This window comes from Odocoileus virginianus, chromosome 4 (genome assembly GCF_023699985.2).
Source record: "Odocoileus virginianus isolate 20LAN1187 ecotype Illinois chromosome 4, Ovbor_1.2, whole genome shotgun sequence".
In the NCBI taxonomy this organism is placed as follows: domain Eukaryota; kingdom Metazoa; phylum Chordata; class Mammalia; order Artiodactyla; family Cervidae; genus Odocoileus; species Odocoileus virginianus.
The window spans coordinates 76,970,929-76,997,800 of record NC_069677.1 but is presented as its reverse complement, the minus strand read 5'-3'; the positions used below and the strand labels follow the sequence as shown (position 1 = coordinate 76,997,800).

The 26,872-nt window shown below is 40.9% G+C and overlaps 1 protein-coding gene across 2 annotated transcripts in view; it reads left to right on the top strand.

The window, feature by feature from the left end:
* Positions 1–7,034: 7,034 nt before the first annotated feature.
* ATP2C1 (ATPase secretory pathway Ca2+ transporting 1) overlaps positions 7,035–26,872 on the top strand; it is a 147,159-nt gene continuing 127,321 nt past the window's right edge. Inside the window, exon 1 of one of the 2 annotated variants that reach the window (XM_070466755.1) lies at positions 7,035–7,620. In XM_070466755.1, coding sequence (XP_070322856.1) covers positions 7,513–7,620 — 108 coding nt within the window. In that variant the 5' untranslated portion in view covers positions 7,035–7,512. The remainder of the gene's footprint in view (positions 7,621–26,872) is intronic. The other variant, XM_070466756.1, reaches the window with a different exon arrangement.

Sequence of the window (26,872 nt, the reverse complement as noted above, 5' to 3'; positions counted from 1 at the left end):
CCAGTTCCTAAAAACGTCCTGGGGAGGGCCCAAAAGTTTACTCCTGTATAGAGGAGGGTGAGGTGCGTGTACGCACGCACACACACAAACACAACACACTCCTCACAGGGTACATCTAAAGGGACAGTAGGCATCTAAAATAATGTTTCTTTTTATGTCACCCTATGAGTTCACTGTGTTCAGTGAACCAGTTACACCAGAAAGGACTCAGTTAGTGAGAAAAGTCAGGGGAAACTTAGTCTAGCTAGTCCATAGAATATAGATTCTCTATGACAGCCCTCTCCAAGGAGGTGTTATTTAAGCTGAGACATAAAGAATGAAAAAGGTGGCAGCTGCGCACAGGGAGAATTGGTCTTCACCTTTGTGTCTTCCCAAATAACAGTCAATGTCTTTAAAAAAAAAAAAAAAAGAGGAGGGACACAAACCCAAAGAATCAAATGAACAGGAGAGAAGATAATCACCAATCTTCTGAAAGGAAACTTCAGTCTCCTCCTTAAGGGAGTGAGGAGGTCTCTGGTCCAAATGTTGCTTCTTCTTCTTCTTTTAAAAGATCTGTTATTTATTTGTTCATGGCTGTGCTGGGTTTTTGTTGCTGCAAGCAGAGTTTTCTCTAGTTGTGGCGAGTGGGGGCTACTCTTCATTGCAGTGCTCAGGTTTCTCATTGCAGAGACTTCTTGTGGTTGAACATGGGCTCCAGAGCTCAGGCTCCATAGTTGTGGTGCACAGGCTTGGTTCTTCCGGGACCAGGGATCGAACCCGTGTCCCCTGCACTGGCAGGCAGATTCTTAACCACTAGACCAACGAGGAAGCCCCCAACTGCTTCTTAAAGCTTTCCAACTGACCTTCCTATGTCCACTCCCACTTCCAAAGTTACTCACTCTGCCAGTTCCTGAGCCTCTGGGGAATTCTGCAGACCATGTTGGATTTCTTCTCAGTTTTCTGTGTTGCCTCAAGCTTCAGCTCCTCTGTTCTCTAAAGTCAGAGGCCACTTGTTCTGAACTCTGGCTTCCAATTTGTTGCTGTTTGTTCTGGGTGTTAGGAATGACTGATATGTGGGTGTGTTTCTTATCCTCATGGAACTTACATTGCAAGGGAGGAGATAATAAAAGCAACAAATGAATAGAAAAATAGCAAATTGTGATGAACATAATGGGGGAAACTCACCTGCCAGGACATCAGAATGGAAGTTTCCAGTGGAGGCTCTGAGATAGTGTTGGTTGTGTATTTCAGGACAGGTGCTGGACTCTTGCTAGTCAGAATGGGGGTGTGGGGTGTGGAACATTGGCATCACCCTGGAGCTTGTTAGAAGTGTAGAATCTTGTGCCCATGCCAGCCTACCAGGTGATTTATATGCATATGAAAGATTGAGAAGCACTGTACTAGAATCATGTAAAAAATCTGGAAGACATTAACCCAAACATTTGTTACAACTCTCTTGGGCCTCTTACCTACACTGTGTTAAGGACAAAAGTTATTCATGACTTGTTAAAGATGATAAAGGAGACTTTATTCAAGAGGGACTTCCACAAGGGTGGCCTGTCAGTGGGGGAGAGAGATTGCACTCAGCTCTGAAAATACCAAGGACAAGCGGAAACTCCAGTATGGTCAGGCCACACAAGATGGCAGTTCTCTTGCTCTCTGTAATCCCCTGCTTAACCAAGCCCTGCCTCACTGAAATAACTATCCAAATCCTCTTAATTATAGGGTATCTGCCTATGTGCTTGTCCCCTGCCCTCTCTGTTGATTTCCCTGGTAACTGATGAGTCAGCCTGATATCAACTGCTCCTAAGAATGGTAGCCTCCTACCCCAATCGTGAAGATTGATGTCATGTCTTGCCTCCCATCTGCAATACATGATGGGGTGTTGCCCCAGGACCTTTTTTTTTCCAGATTCATAAGATCCCCTATCCCATAAACTATTGATATCTTTGTCACTGTCCCTGGGCTCTTTCTTTGGCTTGGAGGCTGAGCAATGAGAAGGCTTGCAGGCCCTCGGGGTGCAGCCCAACAGCAGCCAAAGAGCAGGGTTGGGGGTCAGTGGGTGGAAAATTACTAAGAGGAAAGATCAAGGCTAGGAGATTCTTACTAGACCAACTCAACAGGATTCTTCCTGAAGAGAAGCCATGGTGATCAGATATGAAGGTGAAAGATTTAATCTAAACTGACCCAGCAGGAATTTTGCCAAAACTAAGCATGCAATCTTGGGACATAGTTAAAGAGAAAACTCAAAGGAGCTGACCCAGGTTTGACCAAGATGAGGTCCCCAGGCAAGCAGCATCAGTGTCATCATGGAGCCAGCCCAACTACAGGAGGCAGCTACTACTCCATCCTAAGAGAGTGTCACCACTGAGGAAGGCAGGCCAAGAATCTTCAAACTTTTAATTTTTCAAAAGAAATCAGAAACTCAAATATTTACATCAAATCTGACTTTAAATGCTTGCATTTACTTTTTAAAAATGTTACCAACCAAATTGTTTTATAAACAAAGTTAGCCAGTGATGGCTAGTTTTCAGCTCTTTTCTAATCTGGAAAATGAAACCCATGAGAAAGTTTACCAACAGAGAGAGAAATATTAAGGTTGCAAAGAAGAGGCTCTTGGAACTTCCCTGGTGGTCCAGTAACTAAGACTACAAGCTCCCAGTGCAGGGGCCCTGGGTTCAATCCCAGGTCAAAGAACTAGATCCCACCTGCTGCAGCTAAAGATCCTGCATGTTGCAATGAAGATCAAAGACCCCACATGCTACAACTTAGACCCAGCACAGCCAAAATTAAATAAATACTAAAAAAAGAAAAAGCACTCCATTTCCATTTGGTAGAAATTAGAAACCAAACCTCTGAAACACAAAGCCGAACTCATTCGCCGAACTTTTGTTCATCAAAACTAACAAATAAAAAACTCCATCTCCCTCTGAAACACAAACACAAACCTCTGAAACACAAAGCCAAGAGTGAAGTGGTGAGCCACAAACTAAGAGAACATATTTGCAATAATTGACAAAGGATATACTGATAAACGATTAGTGCCTATAAAAAAGTACATATGTGAAAGTGTTATTTGCTTCGCCACGTCTGACTCTGCAACCCTGTGGGCTGTAGCCTGCCAGGCTCCTCTGTCCATGGATATCCCCAGGTAAGAATACTGGAGTGGGTAGCCATTCCCTTCTCCAAAGGATCATTTGGACCCTGGTATTGAACCCAGGTCTTCTGCATTGGTTGAGCAGTGGTTATAATAGGAACTTAGGTGGGAGTTGAACATGCATTCTGGGAAAGTAAAAACGCACCATCAGGCGTGTGTGCTAAGTTGTTATGGACTGTAGCCTTTCAGGCTCCTCTGTCCATGGGACTCTCCAGGCAAGAATACTGGAGTGGGTTGCCATGCCCTCTTCCAGGGGATCTTCCCGACCCAGAGATCGAAGCTGTGTGTCCTGCAGCTCTTGCACGGCAGGCAGATTCTTTACTGCCAAGCCACTGGAAGCCCTCAGATGCACCATTCAGTTCTGTTCCGTCGTTCAGTCATGTCTGACTCTTCGCGACCCTATGGACTGCAGCGCCTCAGGCCTCCCTGTCCATCACCAACTCCCATAGTTTACTCAAGCTCATGTCCATTGAGTTGGTGATGCCATCCAACCATCTCATCCCGTTCTCCTCCCACCTTCAATCTTTCCCAGCATCAGGATCTGTTCAAATGAGTCAGTTCTTTGCATCAGATGAACCATAAACAGATATAATTACCCCTGCATGGTGGGGGCACGGAGAAAATGTCTTAGGAAGTGGCACAAGTGCTTTAATTGCACAGAAAAGCAGACTTTGGTGCTGCGTGAACTTGTCCTCATGACCAATGGTAAATGCCTCCCTTTACTCTCTCCTCATTTCATTTAAAACTGTCTTTGGGGGATCAGGAGGCTGGGCCAGTTTCCACAGACCTAGTTGGAAGAGTGATTTCTCAGTGGTATTCATTATGAAAAATGGTTTCTGTTTCTAGGGCTAGCTGCTTCTCCATCATCCAAACTGCCTGCCTGTCACTTCGTATCTGGGCTGGAGTAGCTCCCAGAGAATGAAACTCTCAACTCTGATGGTTGAAAAAGAAAAAGAGAAGGAAATTGATGTGGTTTTAGTTTTGTCCTGATGCAACTGGAAGCTCCGCCCACTTAAAGGTATCCTGGAGACATGTTTTCTGCTTCCTTTCCTGTTTCTCAACAGAAATTTAACACTTGGGTCCCATTCTTTCCTCTTTGCCTTTCCCCTTTAACAAATTACATTGGTATGCATTAATGAAATACCTACTGTTTGCAATGCGTGGTGCTAGGTGGCTTCACAAACCCACATTTTTATCTCACCTTCTCCAATGTGTGAAAAGGAATAAACTAAAATCTCTCTCTTCACCACCTTGTCACTAATTTTTCTGGCTTTGGTTTTGCCTCTTTATATTGCTCTTTAAGTGAAGAGACCGAGATCCCCCATATTTTAAGCTACTTGTGAAAAAGCAGGTAATTCTTAGAAATCAAAGAGAACACATGAATATCCTTTCCTGGTGAGAGAGCAGCCTCCATCAGTGCCTTTCCTGATTTGTGATTTCTGCTGGTTATTTTTTCTGTTGAATAGAGGAGAAGGGGTGGGAGGGAGTCCAAATAACAGGCCATCATTCCGCTTTTTACTGTGTTCTTTGCAGGGAGTGGAATAAACCTCTTATCACTTGAAGCAGTGACACAGAGTTCTTCTGGTCCTTGCAGACACACTGCAGTCACCAGCACTCTGGCCGACTGCCTTTCGCTAAGGCAGCTGAGTCATGGTGGTGATCAACATGAAACCCCTTCAGGCTGAGATGCCAGGAGTGGCCGCTATGAACACAAAGGGATGATATTTGCCTGAGAAACTGGGTGTGTCAGATCCCATACCATGTTTGTGCTAAATATTCAGAGAAATGGACCACTGCAACCTATGTCAAACAGAAACTGAGATTATAGCAGTTTTCAACGTTCGCAAAGCAGAAAACCTGTATCCATGGATACAAACTCTTTAAAAAGATCACTAGAATCATTTCACAAAGAAATCTTAAAGAGGTAAATAATAATTCTCTCTTATTTAGAGAGAATCCAGGGTAGGAAGGTGTATGATTCTTCATGAAGATGCACCTGGTCTCAAACCTTGTCATCTTGGTCTGTAAACTCCCATCATTGACATTTGTGTTTTCCTTTTACAAGGCATCTCCACACCTTCCCTTTTTCAGTTAATCCTTAGAGGGGTCCTCAGAATTCATTTCTGCATTGGGCTGAGGGGCTGTGCATTGTACTAATTGGGAACCGAGATTCTGGGATCAGCCTTTTTGATTGGAATCTCTTCTCTTCTTTGTAGCTGTGTGACCTCAGCAAGTCGTTTACCCTCTTTGAGTTTCAATTACCCCATAGAGGGCTATAGGATTATATGAGATGATACATGTAAGGAATCTAGCACAGTACCACTCCAAAGGCCTAGTAAATATTAGACATAATTTGTATTTATTACCAACTAAACACCTAAGGGAATTTTAATTGCATTTGCTTCACCAGTTTTTCTTTTCACGCTCAATCTAGTCAGGATAGTTTTTGGTTTGCAGTTTTTTTCCTCCCTCTCCATCTCTTTTCATCACTCTCCTCAACCCAGGAAAAGATGACTGTGAAACAACCATTTGAAATGAGGTCTGCTTTGCACTGCTCCCTTTGGAAGAGGCTTTGATCCCCAGCCGCGCTGTGGGGGTGTGGCCCTGCCTGCATAAGGGGTGTCTGTGAAGCTTTTGATAGTTTCAAAAAGAGAAGCCAAAGGGCAGCTTGTGGCTTCCTGGAGCGTGTGTATAAATGGACCTATGCCTGTGCCTGGTGCCCTGAGGGCCACCCCTCTTCCCGGGGCCAGAGCAGGCTGGGAGGGCACAACACACATGCCCTTAGCATTCTGGTGGCTCAAGAGCATGGTGCTTCTCTGCGACTCCTATTAGAGCGGGCTGCCCCCAGCCTGTGGAGGAAGAGGGCTGCAAGAGCTTCAGTCAGTAGGTAGCCATGCACCTGGAGAGGGGTCATGAGGGCAGGGCCTCCTCTGAGGAGCCAGCCCTAGCGGTATCATGCAAGGGACCTCCTGGAATTGCCAGCCTGGCCCTGGTGAGACTGGAAGATCACCTTGCAAGTGGGCTGATGCCAGCCTGACAGATGGTCTGGGCCGCTCACAGCACAGCCCACATTAGCTGATTGAGTATGTTCCCTGAAGGCAAGTAGCCCAACCAGGATGTCAGGGAGGCTATCCAGGGGAAAGGCACAGGCTGCAAAATGGGTTCCCCAAGCTCTGCTTGACCTCTGCAATCTGGCTTTCAGTGTTCTCTCTGAAGGGGAAAAGACCAGCTCTCCTCTTTCACCTGAAAGCAAATCACTGGCTGATGTATACCCTGGACTATATATGACAGCCCCTCAGAAAAGTGGCCAAATGTTCCATCAAATCAACCAGCTCCTGCAAAGTTAAAAAGGGTAATAAAATAGCAAAGCCTACTAGAGAATTTTGTTCAGAAACCCTGTGACTTCTATAGAGAATTAAGAAAATAATGAACTTTCAAATTTTATGATTTCTTGTCCTTTATGACCACATACCTCTTACCACGTTCTCTTTTTTAGGCATGAAGCCTTTTCATAAGAGTTAGAAAGTAAATGTATAACATCTTTCTTCCTTAAGCTCAGAATAAAGTCTGGGGAAATTGAATGTTCCAGGATTCAGCCTGTGAGTATGTGATAAGGATTCATGGAGAGAAGCCTTTTAACTCAAAACAAAATCTGTTTGCAGCTATTGTTCAGCTGACATAAAGTATCTGGTTACTGGGCATGTTGCATAATGCATGATAGTGTAAACCAACCATTTTAAGTTCTGACACTGAACTCCTTGATAAGGATGAAGACTGAAGTAATTTGTTAAATTTTTTTTTAGAAATCCTCTGAAACAATGCTTCTCAAGGCTGAATGATTCGACACTTTAGAACTGAGATGCTGCTGAGGGCTGCGTGTGTTTGCTCATGCTGATAAGAATTCTGGAAGGAAACAGGAAAAAACCATGTCATGTCCTCTTTAAGAGCTAGAAAAGCTGTCAGAAGAATTAAGATTAAACCTCATGAGAGTCTGTGGGTGTGGAAAGTCACCAGCTACCTAATATTAACATAGCTTGCAACAGAACGCTGTTGCTAGAAATAGGACAGTCACATCACTACCACTAAGCAATTTGCATCCGGCAGACCAGCCCCTGGATTCCTCCTGGCTCCTGCTGCCCTCTGGGTATTGCATTTCTGGAAGCTTTCAGGCGGCCTTGGGACGCGGCTGTCTGCTTTCACCATGAATTCTACCTGAAAGAGGAAGCAGCAAGGAGAAGAACACCAGATTTGTTTGCAGGAAAGTGGTCAAGCTACAAGCAAATCTCTAGGCATCTGAGGAATTGTGCAGCAGCTTCTAGATTTCATGTGGTTGCTGACAGGGAGGGGCACATAAGGATCTTCGTGCTCTCCTCACCATGGATAATCTGATGCCTCAGTCAAGATTCTCTTATTTCAAAAAATATCCTCTCCATGCAATTAGAAAATATTTATCGATGCTGAGAAACCAAAAAGAGGAAGAACAGGTACCATTTTGTTTATTTTACCTTTAAGGTTATGGGGGTTTGCTTCTGGGTGTTGCTTTTATGTTACTTGGTGATTTAGTTTCTGCTAATTTACCTGTTTGTAGGCACAAGTCGGCATTTGCTTTCAGCTGTTCAGACTTGGCAGAGGAGCAAACAGGCATGTGGGGGATTTATTTGAACTTGGAACATTTGGATCCTGAGATTAAGCTTAAGTTCTGTAATAAAACCTTGCGCTTTCTTTTTTTCAGACTAGCTAGAATAAACTACTCTGAGTTAAATTGTGTGGATTCCTTGATCATTTTCTAGGGCCTCAAATACAAATTTTAAAACTGTTAATATCTTGACAGACAATAATATCAGGCCCCAGAAATATACTTGGCTTTTTGTATGCATTTATGTCTAGATTAATATCACCAGATTTGCCAAACAAAGAAACATTTTTGTAGACTGTAAGTATGATAACCTTAGACAGATCACTAATTGTAAGGATCTTTCAGAGTAATTAGTCACTTTTTTGGTGGAAGTTAGGAGACAGAGCACTGCTGATTTTAGTCTTTTTAGCCAGTTGAAAGTACTTCTAGCAATAGATTCTAGCATGTGGGAGTTTAAGCATAAAAACAACAACAACAACAACAACAAACTGCTAAAACGTTTGATCATTCCTTTTTAAAAACCATGCATTTATTTTACTGTTTAGAGATTTATATCATTCTATCCCTTATAATCTATGAAAAGACATTTCCTAAAACTACTTTTCTGAATCATACCAATTGTAAAAAGAAATAGCTGTGTTTGATCCACTTAAATCTAGTTTAGGAAAAAGGATGGTAATGGTAAAGGACAAATGTGTAGCCACATCGAAGACCCAAAAAGTCATAAATTGTGTGTGTATCATGCTAGTAACTAGAATTGCAAAACCTCATGGGAAACAGGAGCAGTGTCCTGTATTTGAACAAGATGCCCTACTTAATAAAACACTTCCAAGACAAGAAAGCAAAGGTCAGCAGACAGAAAATCCTCTAATGACAGGTTTCCCCAAAAGTCAATGCATAATTCAGAAAAATAAGAATTATTATTACTGTTTGAGGGGAAACTGCTCTTATGCAGTTCCTTTGATGATTTTACAAGTGCTGGAAATTCAGACTGTGCTAACTAAAGGGGTTAGGCTGGTCTAGATTATCTCTTATTTAGGCAAGTTGTTGGCATTACAAGGAGATCTCTTGGTTTCCAAGTCTCAGTATATGCTTGCTTTTTAAGTGGAAAGCCAGAGACACAAGTGCTGTTTCTGGGTTGGCCACATTGGCTAAGTCCACACCCAGAGGCTTCTTCAGGCCTCATGAAGGGGGGAGGGGAGGGAGAGGAGGCTAAAAGGAAGGGGCTGGAACTGTGAAATGTGGATTAGGTAATTGCCCCTCCCTCCCTTTTCTCAGTATTTGTCAATTTTCAGAGATGTGGCTATATTGCTTGTACATTTAATTTTTTTAAGTTTATTTTTTAAATGTTACAAAATGCATTTAGAGGACTATTAGAATTTAATAGTATCCTCTGTCTTGGGCTGAGTGGACGGTCCCCTCCCCAGTTGACAACCATTTGGGATGACCTGGAATAGCGATGAGCATTGTGCTGATTTCTTAACTCACTATACAAACTAATGGAGACAGTAAGAAAAATAACATATTCAGTTCCTTTCTGAAACCAATTAACAGCTCTGCAGCATAAGGCTCACAGAATTAGAGAAATGAGGTCAAAGTCAGTCATGGCTAACTTTGGAAAGCTCATTGGAAAGTTAGAAAGGAGGTTGGTAATATGTATAGTTTTAGAACCTGCATTAGCTATCTCTAATCCTTATATTCCCATAGAATGAATCCTCAATACAAAGGTGAGGGACTTTCAGATTGTAAGAGGCCTTGCCCAAGGCCACCAGCCAGCAAGTGCTGAAGGCAAATTGGAACTTGGGTCGGCTTGGCTTTAAACTGGAGCCATTTTCCCGTGCTTGATCTCTTCATGATCTAGCGACAGCAACACAGCTTATACTGGCGTGAGGTGGCTTCATCAACTTGAATCTCTTCTTCCATGCATCCTACAGATGAGGGATCAGAAAATAGAGGATGACTAATAGATAAGAACTTGGGGGATGACCTGATGCCTTCCTGTCTCTTGAACAGAAAGACTTCTTTCTGAACAAAAAATAAGATCTAAGAGCTGACCTGACATGTCTTGCCTATTTAATGGTAAATTTGCTTAGGAGAAGGAGAGTGATCTTGGGGGCCAGAGGCATGTACAATAACTATAAATAAATATGCTTTTTGGAATTAGACCCTTGAACTAGTGTAATATCATCTTCCAACAAAATTAATACACATAATTTTTTTTTTGCTATCTCTCCATATTCTTGTTATCTGAAAAAGCAACCATGTTACCAATGATGTCCTCATACATAAATATGAACACAAATGTTGACCTAGCAAGGACTGACGGTCGTGCTAACAGAAGCTCTGCTTTGTCATCTTGTTTTGTGGAATTCTTTTGATGATTAGGCAAGTTTTTCATATATATTGTGTGTGGAGCATTTTTTATAGGTGATGAGGATCAGGTGTAGTATACCCCCTCTGTGATGTTTACAGTCTTACTTAGTAGGAAAAGAGGTTCTCTTTCTATAAGTGTTTATAATATGAGGCAAAAACCATACATTGCTGTCATAGCAAGTATTTTGTGGCTCAAGACCTGCCCAGAGTAGTTTGTTTAAAATGAGGACTATGGTCTTTGGGGGTCAGGGGTTATGCACTGTATCTATACTGTGGTTACAGATTAGAACCGGATTTTGTTTTGAAGGCTGTTCTAAAGTTTCTCTTCAGTGGCTTAAGGAAAGTTTCCAGTTAAACAGGATCCCTGAAGTTTTATTTCTTGCTTTGTTTCTTAGTAAATACCAACCTCAGTGGTGGTTTGTTAAATAAATATTTGGATTTAATTGGAACCTTAGAAACTTAGTTCTTCATTTTGGCTCTTATGTCTGCTCTGAATGACAGTATAAAAATTAAGGCATGCCCTCAGATGCCCCCAAAAAGCTATGTTGAGATTTGGAACACTGCATAGGATGTTGTGTTGCTGATTCTGACTTTCTCTAGGTAAAATGATAGAAACTTTACTACAGCCTGGTTTAAGAAATATTAAGAATTTTTAGCTCCTTAAGTAAGTGTATTGTTGTATTTTGATGGTATACCAAAGTTATCCATTTTTAAAAGCCTCTAAAAAAATTCATGAGATGCTATTGGTACTTCAAATGACATCTCAGGGGAAAACTAAAGCCATTTGCCCTTTGTCCTTATGCTTGGGTAGAGAAAAAGCTTTAATGCTTTAGAAGCAGGAAGAAAAGATGATCCTTGTAGAATTTAAGGTAGGGGGCAGAGACTCTACCCCATTTCTGCAGAGGAATTTGCATGATTGTATACAAAACAACACTGATAGTTACATTAAGCAACATTGACAGTTAAATTGCTGTGATAATATGAAGTTGAACCTTAATATTTGGGACTATTAAATATGACATTAAAAGTTGAACTAGTTTATCAGGGCAAATTCAACAGTCTCTATCTGAAGGGAGAAATTTAAAAAGAGAGCTGTTTATTCACCAAATAAAAAGTCTCCAATGGTTTTCTTTATGCCTCAGTCTGTTTGGGCTGCTGTAACAAATATCAGACACTTATAAACAGCAGAAGTTTATTTCTCACAGTTCTGGAGGTTGAAAGTACAAGATCCAGGTGCCAGCCAATCTGGTATCTGGTGAAACCTGCTTCCTGCGTTCAGATGCTGACTTCTAGGCTGTGTCCTCACATAGCAGAAAGAGAGGAGGGAGCTTTCCAGCTTCGCTTTTATAAGGTCACTAACACCATTCACGTGGCCTCTCTTCTCATGACCTGTCACCTACCAAAGGCCCCTCTCCTAATGCCATCACACTGGGGTTAGGATTTCAGCATACAGACTTGGGGGACACAAACAAGTGTGTCTGCAGCACTTCATAGCCTATAAACACCCAAGGACTGTAATTGATGGCTTGTATGAAGATGAATGTTCTTCTGGTCATGACACACACTCTCATACTCTGTCTCGCTCCCAAACCTGTCTTCTCGGAGACAATGTACCACCGTCCATCCTGCTGCTCAGGCAGAGACCTAGGAGTCATCTCCAGCACTTTCTGCTCCCTCAGTCAATATCTAATTTATCAGCAAATCCTTTCAGTTTTATCCCCAAGTATGCCCCCAATTATTCAATCTACTTCTCCCTCTTGCCACCCTAGCCCAGGAGGCCAGCTCCCTTATCTGAAATATTGCAACAGCCGTCTCATTGGTCTCCTTCCAGCCACTGCTCTCCTGTCTAATGGGTTCTCACTGCAGTTAGGGGGTCTTCCAGGGACAAACTGACCATGAAACTCCCAGCCTCAGCACGCTGCCAGCCCCCACGCGCTCCCGCTGTATGCCTTCCTTTGTTCTCTGCACCCCAACTCCTGTCTCCTTCTCCTCTCTCTGCATCCCTGTCACGTCCTGGTTAGGCCTTTGTCCCAACTGTCACTCACGATCCTCCCGTAGCTAATACCTACTCTTCCTTCAGGTGTTAATTCAATATGAGGTCCCCGAGGGCAGCCTTTTCTGACTCTCTTACCTTGTCGCCTCTCCTCAGCATGTATTACTTTGGAGGCACCTTATAACTCTCTGTTGCTGTGCTCATCCCAGTAGCAACTGAGCACCTATTTTGGGGGTCACTTGCTTCCCAGTATGTCCTGGAGGGCAGATAAAGTGCCTGTTGCACGGAAGGCACTAAGAACTCATTTGTGGAATTGGTTCTCAGGGGCTGAGTGGTGAGGGTGGCAGTGGGGAGGGGTCTAGGCAGATAATGAATGCTATTCTGAGGTGTTTGAAGGAATCCTCAATGTTAGGCTCTGTGAGGAAGAAATTTAGGGGGTGATTGTTATGTGTATGTACTTGTTCCTTGTGTGTTTCACAAGACACGTATGGCCAATTTGTGGAGAAAAGTGGAGGTGGTATTTGGGAGGTCCCAGAGAAAATAACCATAACTAATGAGCAGAACTGTAGGGAGAGTTGGGATACAATAATAAGGATGAACTTTCTAAAAAGTGAGGCAAAACAATGGGCCACCTTTTGTGGAGTGCAGGGTATGTGACCCTCCTTGAGAGATGGTATAGTGATAGTTTCTGAATCATGAAAGAGAAGACTGAATGATACATGAGGCCCGTTTCAGCCCCAATATTCTGATGCGGTGAATAGAAAGATGATTCAGACCCCTTAGGAACAAAGGTGACTTATGCAAAATGCTGGAATCCAGTATTGCCGGGAGAAATATCAATAACCTCAGATATGCAGATGATACTACCCTAATGGCAGAAAGAGAAGAGGAACTAAAGAACCTCTTGATGAAGGTGAAAAGAGGAGAGTGAAAAAGCTGGCCTAAAATTCAACATTTAAAAAACCTAGATCATGGCATCTGGTCCCATCACTTCATGGCAAATAGATGGGAAAAATGGAAACAGTGGCAGACTTCATTTTCTTGGACTCCAAAACCACTGCAGATGGTGACTGCAGCCATGAAATTAAAAAACCCTTGCTCCTTGGAAGAAAAGCTATAACAAAACTAGATAGCATATTAAAAAGCAGGGACCTTTGCCAACAAAGGTCCAAATTGTCCAAGCTATGGTTTTTCCAACACTTGTGTATGGATGTGAGATTTGGTCCGTAAAGAAGGCTGAGTACTGAAGAATTGATGCTTTCAAACTGTGTTACTGGAGAAGACTCTCGAGAGTCCTTTGGACAGCAAGGAAATCCAACCAGACAATCCTAAGGGAAATCAACTCTGAATATTCATTGGAAGGACTAATGCTGAAGCTGAAGCTCCAATACTTTGGCCACCTGATATGGAGAGCCAATTCATTGGAAAAGATCCTGATGTTGGGAAAGACAGAAGGCAGGAGGAGAAGAGGGCGACAGAGGATGAGATGGTTGGATGGCATCACTGACTCAACGGACATGAGTTTGGGCAGAATCCAGGAGATAGTGGAGGACAGGGAAGCCTGGCGTGCTGCAGTCCATGGGGCCGCAAAGGGTTGGACACAACTGAGCAACTGAACAACAGCAAGGAACAAAGAAGACGCAGGGACACAAGCTAGAGTTCATTTGTTTAACTCAGTGGTAAATACTGCACAGTCTGGGCATGTCACTCTATAATCAAAAGCCGAAGAAAACAGAATCCAACTTCTTTGGAAACTCACGTAGCATGTAATCCTCCATTAAGGAAGAGATATATAGCTACATCCAGAAAACACCTCAGGTGAAAAGGTGACTATGCACCAGTGACTAGCTTTTCTGAGCCTGATCCACCACTGAACTACCTGCACCCATAGTTTTACAGGTTTTATAACCTCTTCAGTATAAAGATAAATAACTAAGTAGAGTTCTGCAGTCGTTGATGAATGGGTACATGGACAAATTTTAGGTTATTGTGTGACATTTTAACCACTTTCCCTCTTGATATCAAGCCTCTTTTACCTTCCTTTTTTTCTGCATTTAGTGCTGACAATCAGTTGCTTATTATGGTCTCTTTAGAAGGTATTCCCCTCTTCTTGTCCATATTGCCATAGCTGTGAAGTTTTAGACACGCCTGGGAGACACCTGAACCCTGAGTTAACTTCTGAGCTACTTCTAATCTTGTTATCTGCTTCTAAACTTTCCTAATCTACTGTGCTCAGATGTCTTTGAGCCACAGGATGAAATGGATAAACACAAAATCCTTTGCTTTTGAAAAAAATCACATTAACTCAAATATGAAACCTTTTTTTTAAACTACAATGTAGCTTTTTAATGCAGATTCCTAAATTTGCTATCCTATCCTACTTCTCAGACAGTCAGTAACATTTTATTTGCTAACTTTTGTTCAGAATGGAAGATGACATATTTCCTCACCTTGTACAAATAGTTTCATGCCTTAGCAGAAAAAGAAATGAGCTTCCCACATATGTTGTACTGCTCATAGTGTGCTGTGAAGAGAGCAGGAAAAATGTTGAAATTATCTCTTTCCTGTGCATCCTGAAGGTAGCATTTAGTAAGATTATTTCGAGAAATACAACTTGGATTATTCATTCAAGAATAAGGAATTTAGGGATGTCCCTGGTGGTCCAGTGGCTAAGATTCCAGGTTTCTACTGCAGGGTGTCCAGGTTCCATGCCTGGTCAAGGAACTAAGATTTCCCTGTGGTACAGCCAAAAAGTTAAAAAAAAATAATATAATAAGAAATTTAAAATTTTTACTAAATGTCTTATGTGCCAGGCACTTAGCAATATCCTTTATATATGTTGTCATTTAATCTTCTTGATAATCTTATAAAATTGGTGGTATTATCCCCACTTTATGAGTGAGAAAACTGAGGTTTCAAGAGTTGAGGTTAGGGTTAGCATATAGCTTACACATGATGGCAATAAGATTTCAGCTCCAGGTTTGCCTGTTTGACTCCACAGTCTGGTTCTCTGCTTCATACTGAGATACCTCCATCGGTAAGGTCCCTTTCTTCCCTTCTTTCCCTTGCCTCTTCCTTTCTTTTCGTCCTTTTCCCCCTGGTGTTTTCTCTCATTAATTGAGAATAAAGGAGTTAAAAATACAACCATTATAAACTACTGTGTAGGAAAGACACATTAAATCCCTTTAGGTAGAGATCTATGTTTTTGAAAGGTTTGAAGGTTAGTCAATTTGGGAAAACTTCTTTTAAGAAAAAGAATACAAAATTATAGTATTAAATTGGTTACAAAGTGAAGACTTAGAATGGAACAAGAAACCTCAATGAATTACAGATCTGGGTGACAAATACAAGAAACATCACAAAACCTAAAAAAAAATATGCATTTTTGCTAATTCATGGATGCATTCTAAGGTGTTTTGTTCCTACATTTTTGGACTACAGAGTCTTTGATCAGCACTTCATGTGAAAATGATTTTCTAGTATTTTCTAAAGAGATCATCAAAAGAGAATTCAGATACTCCTAGCATGGCTAATTTACATTTGGTTTTTATTAGAATCTAGAAAAGCCCTAGTGACTAGTTTCTGGCTCTGCTTCTCCTCTACCACCCACACACTTCAGGAGCTGGGTGCCACTGGACACACATATGTAAAGATTTCAGGTCTTGTGATTTAGGATTATAGGTAGTGGGAACATTCCTAGACGTCCCACCAGGACAGCTAGCAATGACATAACCATACACAGACATGACTACAAACCACATTTATATGTCATCTAAATCTCTCCTCATCTCAACTTCCTTTAAACCAGGTTCAGAATTTTGCCCTTGGCTGCTCCAGTGCTATGATAGGAGACATGTGAAGGGAGAAAAGTCAGCAAAAAGAGTGGTCTAAAGTCATCTGGGGAGAAGGCAATGGCACCCCGCTCCAGTACTCTTGCCTGGAAAATCCCATGGACGGAGGAGCCTGGTAGGCTGCAGTCCATGGGGTCTCTAAGAGTCGGACACAACTGAATGTCTTCACTTTCACTTTTCACTTTCATGCTTTGGAGAAGGAAACGGCAACCCACTCCAGTGCTCTTGCCTGGAGAATCCCAGGGATGGGGGAGCCTGGTGTGTCGCCATCTATGGGGTCACACAGAGTCGGACATGACTGAAGGGACTTAGCAGCAGCAGTAGTCATTTGCAGTTAAAATATCTCCTGTAAATTTTACCAAACCATGAGACCTAGCATCTCTTTTAGGACCTTAAAAGGTGCATCTGCAAGTGAGGGGCCCTCAAACTTAATTTTTTTCTTGGTTTCGAAGAAAATCCAGTTCTGGAAGGATGGTATAACAAACAGGCAAAAAACAAACAAAATAGTGTTTTGCTACAATATGCAAGAGTACATGCCATAGGGTGGCTACCAAAGTAATGAATGAGGTCCTGTTCTGAACAGCCTGAGCTCCCAAAACCATTGAATGAGGCAAAGGATATTCTTTCAGTGTATCTGTACTGTAGTAAATAGTACCATGGAGATGAAGATGTTCTGGTACTGCTCAAACTCAACGATTTCCTCACCCCCACTCCAATTTATATTTGCAAAAGACATTATTTGTAATGGGGTTATTTGCAAATGCAATAGATCTCAAAACTCCCAAATTGGTCTGATTAATATTAAATATACCATTTGCTATCCTTCCAAGCAGGCCAGTTAATACACATAGAGAAAGAACATGTTATTGCTGTAAAGATGACTAAGTAGAAAAATTACAGTAAAAAGAAAACCTTTAAGATTTCATTGAGATGTAATCAAGCTTTTGTAAACTCACTGTTATATGCAATTATAACATAGTTACTTTAATTTATGCCTGGATAAAATCACCTTTATGTTGGGTCTCTTTACTGAATTGTTCTCACTAGTAATGTATTTGAACACCTAGCTTTCTTGGATATGTTTTCCTTTTAGTGGAAACTCTTGACTCATCCTACTCCTTTTCCTTTGTTTTAAATGAGTAACTGTTCTTATAATTGTGTCCTGTACCATTAAGCTTATTATAATATTTACCACTATACTAGAGTACGGCCTATAAGTACACCTTAAAATAAGTATATTATCATTTTTTTACTGCTAATATAATACTTGATTTTATCAGGATGATTTTGGTAATCCATTGTGAACAATATTATTAATAGATCATATTATTGAAGTATTTTGGTCTTATATAACAAGTACGTAGTTTATAATCAAATTGTCTCAAGTGTTTCATGAGTGTAAAATCCTATTTCACCAAAGCTGAAAAATCACACGTTTGTTCTGTACCCACCATATAATTTCTGTATAATGTACTTAAATTTTTTTTATATAACCTCTGAAGTGCTACATAGTTTTTTTGTAGCTGTTGTTTTGTTTTTGAGGGATGAAACTATGTCTCTGACGAACACACCATTTCAAGAGTAATGGCATTTTTTATTTATGAAGCTTCCCCCACTTCTTTCATTTAACTGGTGGTGTTAAAGCCTGATATACCTGGTCAAAGAAGCATTGTTCCGGAGGTCTTCAAACCTGAAATAAGAGAACAAAGGCTGACTTCATAGCTGAGAACCCAACCATAACTCCACCCCACTGTACTGCACTTTTGTTTTCTTTGGTGTGAAAGTTCCATCACTATACAGATGCAATGCTCAGCGTTACTTAAGAGGGGAGAATAATCTCTTCATGATCTTAGTGCCCCTTAGTCTTTTAAAATAACTGGTCTTAAGCCAACAGATAACTACTCAAAGTTCAAGGCCGTATATGATTCAAGAATGCGGGAGGTTTGCATATTTCCCTGGTGGTCTAGTGGCTAAGATTTTGAGCTTCTACTGCAGGGGGCTCAGTCTTGATCCCTAGTTGGGGTACTAAGGTCCTGCATGCCACATGGCCAATAAAAAAAAAAAAAAAAAAAAAGGAATGCTGGAGGAGGTTTAAAATTTGGATATACATTCTCAGCTGTTCTTTGGAATTGAGGACTTTTTACACAAAAGTTTTCTATTTCTTGTATACCAGTGCTTAAACCTGAAGTACTATACTGCAGATGGCAGGGCCCTACCCGCATAGTTGCTAATTCAGCGGGTCTGAGGAAGAGCCCCAAATTTGCATTTCTGAAAAGTCCTAAGATGACAAAGACCATAGTTTGAGAACTACTGATATAGATGATCTGATGATATGTATTTCCAAAATCAAGGTTGACAAGGGTTGCTCTACTTTTTCTTTTCTTTTTTTTTTAATGCATGTTATCTTTTTTAATGAAAAATCTAACCGGAGTATAATCGCTTTGCAATGTTCTTTAGTTTCTGCTATACAGTGCCATAAGTCAGCTATGTGTATACAGACATCCCCTACTTTTTCAAGAATAGCACATGTGCCCTTTAGAAGATGGAGAGTAATTGCTAAAGCCAGGGGGATGGTGATGATGACTTACAGCTTCACAGGTTCCTGCTGAACATTTCCAGCTACAGTTGTCCCAACCCTACTAGTATGATGCAATACTTTCATGCAAGAAATCATTAAACAGTGTCTTCATCTCATTCTTATATGAATATAATTGAAAACACATTTTATCTATAGTTCTTTTGTAGCTGCTTACTGACTGTACTGACACAGCAACTGACAACTTTAATTGTTAGTTTAAATTGCAGAATATAGAAAAGGTATAATAGTTGTTATGTCCTCCATACATCTCTCAGTTTTTTCCTTGCCGCTACTCTGGTAAATATATAAATATGATTATAAATACTAAGAACAAAGGAACACTTTACAATTTGGAAAGATGAAATTAGTATTCCTAATACTATTTTGAACTGTGGTGTTGGCGAAGACTCTTGAGAGTCCCTTGGACTGCAAGGAGATCCAACCAGTTCATCCTAAAGGAGATCAGTCCTGGGTATTCATTGGAAGGACTGATGCTGAAGCTGAAACTCCAATACTTTGGCCACCTCATGCGAAGAGTTGACTCATTGGAAAAGACCCTGATGCTCAGAGGGATTGAGGGCAGGAGGAAAAGGGGACGACAGAGGATGAGATGGCTGGATGGCATCACCAACTCGATAGACATGAGATTGAGTAAACTCCTGGAGTTAGTGATGGACAGGGGGGGCCTGGCATGCTGCAATTCATGGGGTCACAAAGAGTCAGACATGACTGAGCGACTGAACTAAACTGAATACTATTTAGTGCCTCTTGTTTAGATCCTTAGAACACACGCTTAAAATGTATTCTGTTGATTTTCCAATAACGCATGTTAATGAACATGTCTCAATTACTTATTGAATAATCTCTCTAAAATGTCCGTCTGTGATTATTTACTTATAAGATAACATTCTAACAGTAATTTTCAACTCTGAGAAAATAAATCCAAGGAATTCTAAAACATCTGCTTGGAGCATGATTTTCCCACTAATGATGTCTGAAGGTTAAAGAAGAACAAATGAATAAATGTAGACAATGACCAAGAATGTTCTAGAATCAAGCCCCTATTAACTAATGCATTTTTGAATGTCACCAAATGAGCTATGAAAGTGAAAGTGTTAGCCACTCAGTCATGTCCGACTCTTTGCAACCCCAAGGACTATACTCTGCCAGGCTCCTCTGTCCATGGGGATTCTCCAGACAAGAATACTGGAGTGGGTTGCCATGCCCTTCTGCAGGGGATCTTCCCAACCTAGGGATCGAATCTGAGTCTCCTGCATTGCAGGGAGATTCTTTACCATCTGAGCCACCAGGGAAGTGACTGGTGCAGATATTCTAGACTCAGGAATAATGGGCTTGAAAGATGCCAATAATTTAATGAAACAAAATGGTAAACTATAAAAGATAATTCAATAAAGAGGATACCTTCTTCTGTATTTCTAATGGTCACTGTGGAATTTTTAAGGAAATTGAAGCCAAGATGGATATTTGGCTCCTGGCTTTGACATTAAATAGTGAGAAATTCTTTATACAAGGAGCTTCACCTATGAGTCTCAGCCTTGTCAGCTATAAAAAACAATAGAGCTAGTCAGCTAACGTCGTAGAGTTGTGAGGATTAAATTTAATTACGTACATGGAAGTGTTATGCCAACTGAAAAACACTAAACAGGTGTGTAGTTTTGGTGGCTGTTCAGTGAAAATTGATTCTCATTTTCTTAAAAGTAATGTAAATTCTCTAATCAAATGTGCAATGTTGGCATCTTTACCTTAGCAGCACTTTTCCAGGATTCAAATGAGCAGTTTAATCATGTAAATTAGTTCAGTTCAGTTCAGTTGCTCAGTTGTATCCAACTCTTTGCAACCCCATGAACAGTAGCACACCAGGCTTCCCTGTCCACCCACCATCTCCCAGAGTCTAATCAAACCCAGGTCCATCGAGTCGGTGATGCCATCCAACCATCTCATCCTCTGTCCTCCCCTTCTTCTCATGCCTTCAATATTTCCCAGCATCAGGGTCTTTTCAAACGAGTCAGTTCTTAGCATCAGATGGCCAAAATGTTGGAGTTTCAGCTTCAGCATCAGTTCTTCCAATGAATATTCAGGACTGACTACCTTTAGGATTGACTGGTTGGATCACCTTGTAGTCCAGGGACTCTCAAGAGTCTTATCCAACACTACAGTTCAAAAGCATCAATTCTTTGGTGCTCAGCTTTCTTTATAGTCCAACTCTCATATCCATACATGACTACTGGAAAAACCATAGCTTTGACTAGATGGACCTTTGTTGGCAAAGTAATGTCTCTTCTTTTTAATACGCTGTCTAGGTTGGTCATAGCTTTTCTTCCAAGGAGCAAGATCCTTTAAATTTTATGGCTGAAGTCATCATCTGCAGTGATTTTGGAGCCCCCCAAAATAAAGTCTCTCATCATTTCCATTGATTCCCCATCTATTGGCCATGAAGTGATGGGACCAGATGCCATGATTTTGGTTTTCTGAATGTTGAGTTTTAAGCCAACTTTTTCACTCTCTTCTTTCACTTTCATCAAGAGGCTCTTCAGTTCTTCGTTTTCTGCCATAAGGGTGGTGTCATCTGCATATCTTAGGTTATTGATATTTCTCCAGGAAATCTTGATTCCAGCTTGTGCTTCATCCAGCCCAGCGTTTCTCATGATGTACTCTGTACATAATTTAAATAAGTAGGGTGACAATATACAGCCTTGACATACTCCTTTTCCTATTTGGAACCAGTCTGTTGTTCCATGTCCAGTTCTAACTGTTGCTTCCTGACCTGCATACAGATTTCTCAGGAGGCAGGGCAGGGGGCCTGGTATACCCATCTCTTTGAGAATTTTTCACACTTTGTTGTGGTCCACACAGTCAAAGGCTTTGGCATAGTCAATAAAGCAGAAATAGATATTTTTCTGGAACTCTCTTTTTTTGCTGATGATCCAGTGGATGTTGGCAATTTGATCTCTGGTTCCTCTGCCTTTTCTAAATCCAGCTTGAACATCTGGAAGTTCACGGTTCACGTATTGCTGAAGCCTGACTTGTAGAATGTTGAGCATTACTTTGCTAGTGCGTGCAATGAGTACAATTGTGTGGTAGTTTGAACATTCTTTGGCATTGCCTTTCCTTGGGATTGGAATGAAAACTGATCTTTTCCAGTGCTGTGGTCACTGCTGAGTTTTCCAAATTTGCTGGTATATTGAGTGCAACACTTTCACAGCATCATCTTTTAGGATTTGAAGTAGCTCAACTGGAATTCCATCACCTCCACTAGCTTTGTTCATAGTGATGCTTCCTAAGGCCCACTTGACTTTGCATTCCAGGATGTCTGGCTCTAGGTGAGGGATCACACCCTCGTGGTTATCTGGGTCATGAAGAACTTTTTAATATAGTTCTTCTGTGTATTCTTGCCACTTCTTCTTAGTATGTTCTGCTTCTGTTAGGTACATACCATTTCTGTCCTTTATTGTTCCCATATTGCATGAAATGTTCTCTTGGTATCTTTAATTTTCTTGAAGAGATCTCTACTCTTTCTCATTCTATTGTTTTCCTCTATTTCTTTGCATTGATCATTTGAGGAAGGCTTTCTTATGTCTCCTTGCTGTTCTTTGGAACTCTGCATTCAAATGGATATATCTTTCCATTTCTCCTTTGTGTGTCGCTTCTTTTCTTTTCTCACCTACTTGTAAGGCCTCCTCAGACAGCCACTTTGCCTTTTTGCACTTCTTTTTCTTGCGGATGGCCTTGATCACTGCCTCCTCTACCATGTCACGAAGCTCTGTCCATAGTTCTTCAGGCATTCTGACCTTCAGATCTAATCCCTTGAATATGTTTGTCACTTCCACTTAATAATCACAAGGGATTTGATTTAGGTCATACCTGAATGGTCTAATGGTTTTCCCCATGTTTTTAACTTTAAGTCTGAATTCTGCAACAAGGAGTTCAGGATCTGAGCCACAGTCAGCTCCCAGTCTTGTTTTTGCTGACTGCATGGAGCTTCTCCATCTTTGGCTGCAAAGAATATAATCAATCTGATTTCAGTATTGACCATCTGGTGATGTCCGTATGTAGAGTCTTCCCTTCCCTTATTGGAAGAGGGTTTCTTAAACTAGAGAAGAATACAAATAGATTTTCTTAAATGCCACAGCTTTTTGGCTTTTAACTGTATACTTTGAGTCAGAAAATGGAAAAAAGATGATGTCCAAACCTTAAAGTAATAAATGTCTTTTTCAACATTTTTTTTTCAAGTGTGTGGAAAAAAAAAATGACTGTCATACTTTAAGAAGGTGTAAACCTAATTTTTAACAATTTCCTGGTAGAATCTCTCACTTAGTACTCATTAGTTGAAGAATTAAACAAGAAAAAGTCTATGTTAGCACACACTACATTAAAAAAATAAAAGAAATTAAGATATAATGTTTCCAAATATAATGCGCAGCTGCCTAATTTTAAAATGCTCCTAAGCAGTAATAAGAAAAACTTCCCAAAGCAGTTTCTGCAATCAACAGCTATTTTAAAACTTTCTGTGCTAGTATGGAAATCTGTTAAAAAAAAACAACAGATATCACTCTCTTGTGCAGTGGTTTTTACTTACATCTTATTCTGTAACTTCCTATTAATTAACACTGCCTTTAGCATTTTAAGTAATTTATTTAACATTTTATCATTTAAATATGCCATATGATATTGAATTAAAAAAAAAAACTTGTATAGGAGCAGCTTAAGCATCAGACAACTAACTTTTAACCGACTTATTTAAAGTAAAGTATGTATGGCTTCCCAGGTGGCACTAGTGGTAAAGAATCCACCTGCCAAAGCAGGCGATGTAAGAGACATGGGTTTGATCCCTGGTTTGGGAGGATCCTCTGGAGGTGGACATGGCCACCTACTCCAGTATTCTTGCTTGGAGAATCCCATGGACAGAGGAGCCTGGCAGGCTACAGTCCATAGCGTCACAAAGAGTCAGACAGTACTGAAGCAACTTAGCTTGCACAAGCATCAACTGACTATCTTTTAACTTATGTATATGAGGTAAACTATTTTTTCTCATTTAAGATTCTATCAATTAGGATGCTTCTAGCTGAAAGTAGCTGAAAATGTTTATTATCTTTTAGTAATGCAATTCTTGCAGTAGGACACGCTCCAGGGTTGGTTGATTGATAGCTTGATTTTGCGTTAAAGGTCTTGACTTCCTTGGTATTGGCTTTTACACAAAGAAGAGTGGTAAAAAGAAGGCTATAGTACTTCCAAGCATTCAGAATCATGGGGAAAACAGGAAGGCTTGTTAAGTCATTTATTGCTGAGCCCAAAAGCCCAAATTTCTGATCCCGTAGGTCTCAGTTCAGTCACTTAGTTGTGTCCGACTCTGCGACCCCATGGACTGCAGCACACCAGGCCTCCCTGTCCATCACCAACTCCTGGAGTTTACTCAAACTCATGTCCAATGAGTCAGTGGTGCCATCCAACCATCTCATCCTCTGTCCTCCCCTTCTCCTCCTGCCTTCAATCTTTCCAGCATCAGGGGCTTTTCAAATGAGTCAGTTCTTAGCATTAGGTGGCCAAAGGATTGGAGTTTCAGCTTCAGGATCAGTCCTTCCAATGAATATTCAGGAGTGACTTCCTTTAGAATTGACTGGTTGGATCTCCTTGTGGTCCAAGGGACTCTCAAGTGTCTTCTCCAACACCACAGTTCAAAAGCATCAGTTCTTTGGTGTTCAGCTTTCTTTATAGTCCAACTCTCATATCCATACATGACTACTGGAAAAACCATAGCTTTGACTCTATGGACCAAAGTAATGTCTCTGCTTTTTAATATGCTGTCCAGGTTGGTCATAACTTTTCTTCTAAGGAACAAGCATCTTTTAATTTCATGTCTGCAGTCACCATCTGCAGTGATTTGAGAGCCCCAAAATACAAAGTCAGTCACTGTATCCAGTTTCCCCATCTATTTGCCACGAAGTGATGAGACCATATGCCATGATCTTAGTTTTCTGAATGTTGAGCTTTAAGCCAACATTTTAACTCTCCTCTTTCACTTTCATCAAGAGGCTCTTTAGTTCTTCTTCACTTTCTGCCATAAGGGTGGTGTCATCTGCATATCTGAGGTTACTGATATTTCTCCCGGCAATCCTGATTCCAGCTTGTGCTTCATCCAGTGCAGCATTTCTCATGATGTACTCTGCATATAAGTTAAATAAGCAGGGTGACAATATGCAGCCTTGATGTACTCCTTTCCCGATTTGGAACCAGTCTGTTATTCCACGCCCAGTTTTAACTGTTACTTCTTGAGCTGCATACAGATTTCTCAGGAGGCAGGGCAGGTGGTCTGGTATACCCATCTCTTTAAGAGTTGTCCACAGTTTGTTGTGACCCACATAGTCAAAGGCTCTGGCATAGTCAATAAAGCAGAAGTAGATGTTTTTCTGGAACTCTCTCGCGTTTTCAATGATCCAATGGATGTTGGCAATTTGATCTCTGGTTTCTCTGCCTTTTCTAAATCTAGTTTGAACATCTGGAATTTCACGGTTCATGTACTGTTGAAGCCTGGCTTGGAGAATTTTGAGCATTACCAGTAGGTCTGGGTAGGATCTAAAAACCTGCATTTCTTATAACTCAACAAGTGATCCTGAAACTGCTGGTAGGTGGATGTTTGAGGGTCACTGTAACACTCATTACAAGATGTACTTTATCATTTGGAGTAGAACAAAGCTCTTTTTACTCTCCTCATAGTGCCTGATGCCATTTCTAGCTCACTGTTAAATATTTTGTTAGGTTGGTGCAAATGTAATTGCAGTTTCAGACTGTGAATTTTAAATCATTTAAACTAGTCTCAAACACATCTTTATTAATCAAAGTAGGAATAATTACAGTTCACAAATTTCTGCCAGACAAAGTAAGTTTGTTTGTTTCCAGAGCATAAAAACTGTGCTTTGGAATTGACAAACTCTTGGAAAGCATTTTCTGCCTCCTGATGGTTCTGGAAGAATCTTCGCTGCAAGAAGTTGTCAAGATGCTTGAAGAAGTGGTAGCCGGTTGGCAAGAGGTCTGGTGAATATGGCAGAGGAGGCCAAATTTCATATCCCAATTCCTTCAACTTTTGAAGCGTTGGCTGTGCGATATGCAGTCAGGCTTTGTCATGGAGAATTGGGCATTTTCTGTTGACCAATGCCAGCTGCAGGTGTTGCAGTTTTCAATGCATCTCATCAATTTGCTGGGCTTCCCTGGGGGCTCAGGTGGTAAAGAATCTGCCTGCAATAAGCAGACTCAGGTTTGAACCCTGGGTCGGGAAGATCCCCGGAGAAGGGAATGGCCACCCAATCCAGTAGTCTTTCTTGGAGAATCCCCATGGACAGAGGAGCCTGGCGGGCTTCGGTCTATGGGGTCACCCAGAGTTGTACGTGTCTGAGCGATTAACACTTTCACTTTCCATCAATTTGTTGTGCATAGGTCTCTGATATAAGGGTTTCGCCAGGATTCAAAAAGCTGTAGTGGATCAGACGGGCAGCAGACCAACAAAGAGTGACCATGATCTTTTCAGGGTGCATGTTTGGCTTTGGGAAGTGGTTTGAAGTTTCTTCTTGGTCCAACCACTGAGCCATTCATAATCACTGTGTAAAATCCACTTTTCATCACACATCAAGATCTGATTGAGAAATGGTTCATTGTTGTTGTGTAGATAATTTTTTTGATTTGCAGTCACCTCATGAGGCACTTATCAGGCTTTTTCACCTTTCCAATTTGCTTCAAATACTGAATGACCATAGAATAGTTGACATTGAGTTCTTAGGCAGGTTCTTGTATAGTTGTAAGAGGATCAGCTTTGATGATACTCTCAATTGTTTATTGTCAACTTCCTATTACCCACCACTGCTTCACTCCTCATCTTCAAGGCTCTTGTCTCCTTTGCAAAAGTTATTGAACCACCACTGCACTGTATGTTCATTAGCAGTTCCTGGGCCAAAGGCACTATTGATGTTGTGAGTTGTCTCCGCTGCTTTACAACCCATTTTGAACCTGAATAAGAAAATCACTCAAATTTGCTTTTGTCCAACATCCTTTCCCTAGTCTAAAATAAATATAAAGTAAACAGCAAATAATAATGAGGAAATGAGCAAAAACAACAACACAAAGTGAGAAATTGCATTAAAATGATGTATAACAAAACCACATTTATTCAAGAATGTATTTCAATATCAAGTGGCAAAGTTCAACAATGCAAAACCTCAAATACTCTGCACCAACCTGGTAGAGTGGACCACTGCCCAGTATTCCCAGTAGTTGTGAAGTATGTTTCTTAGAAAAT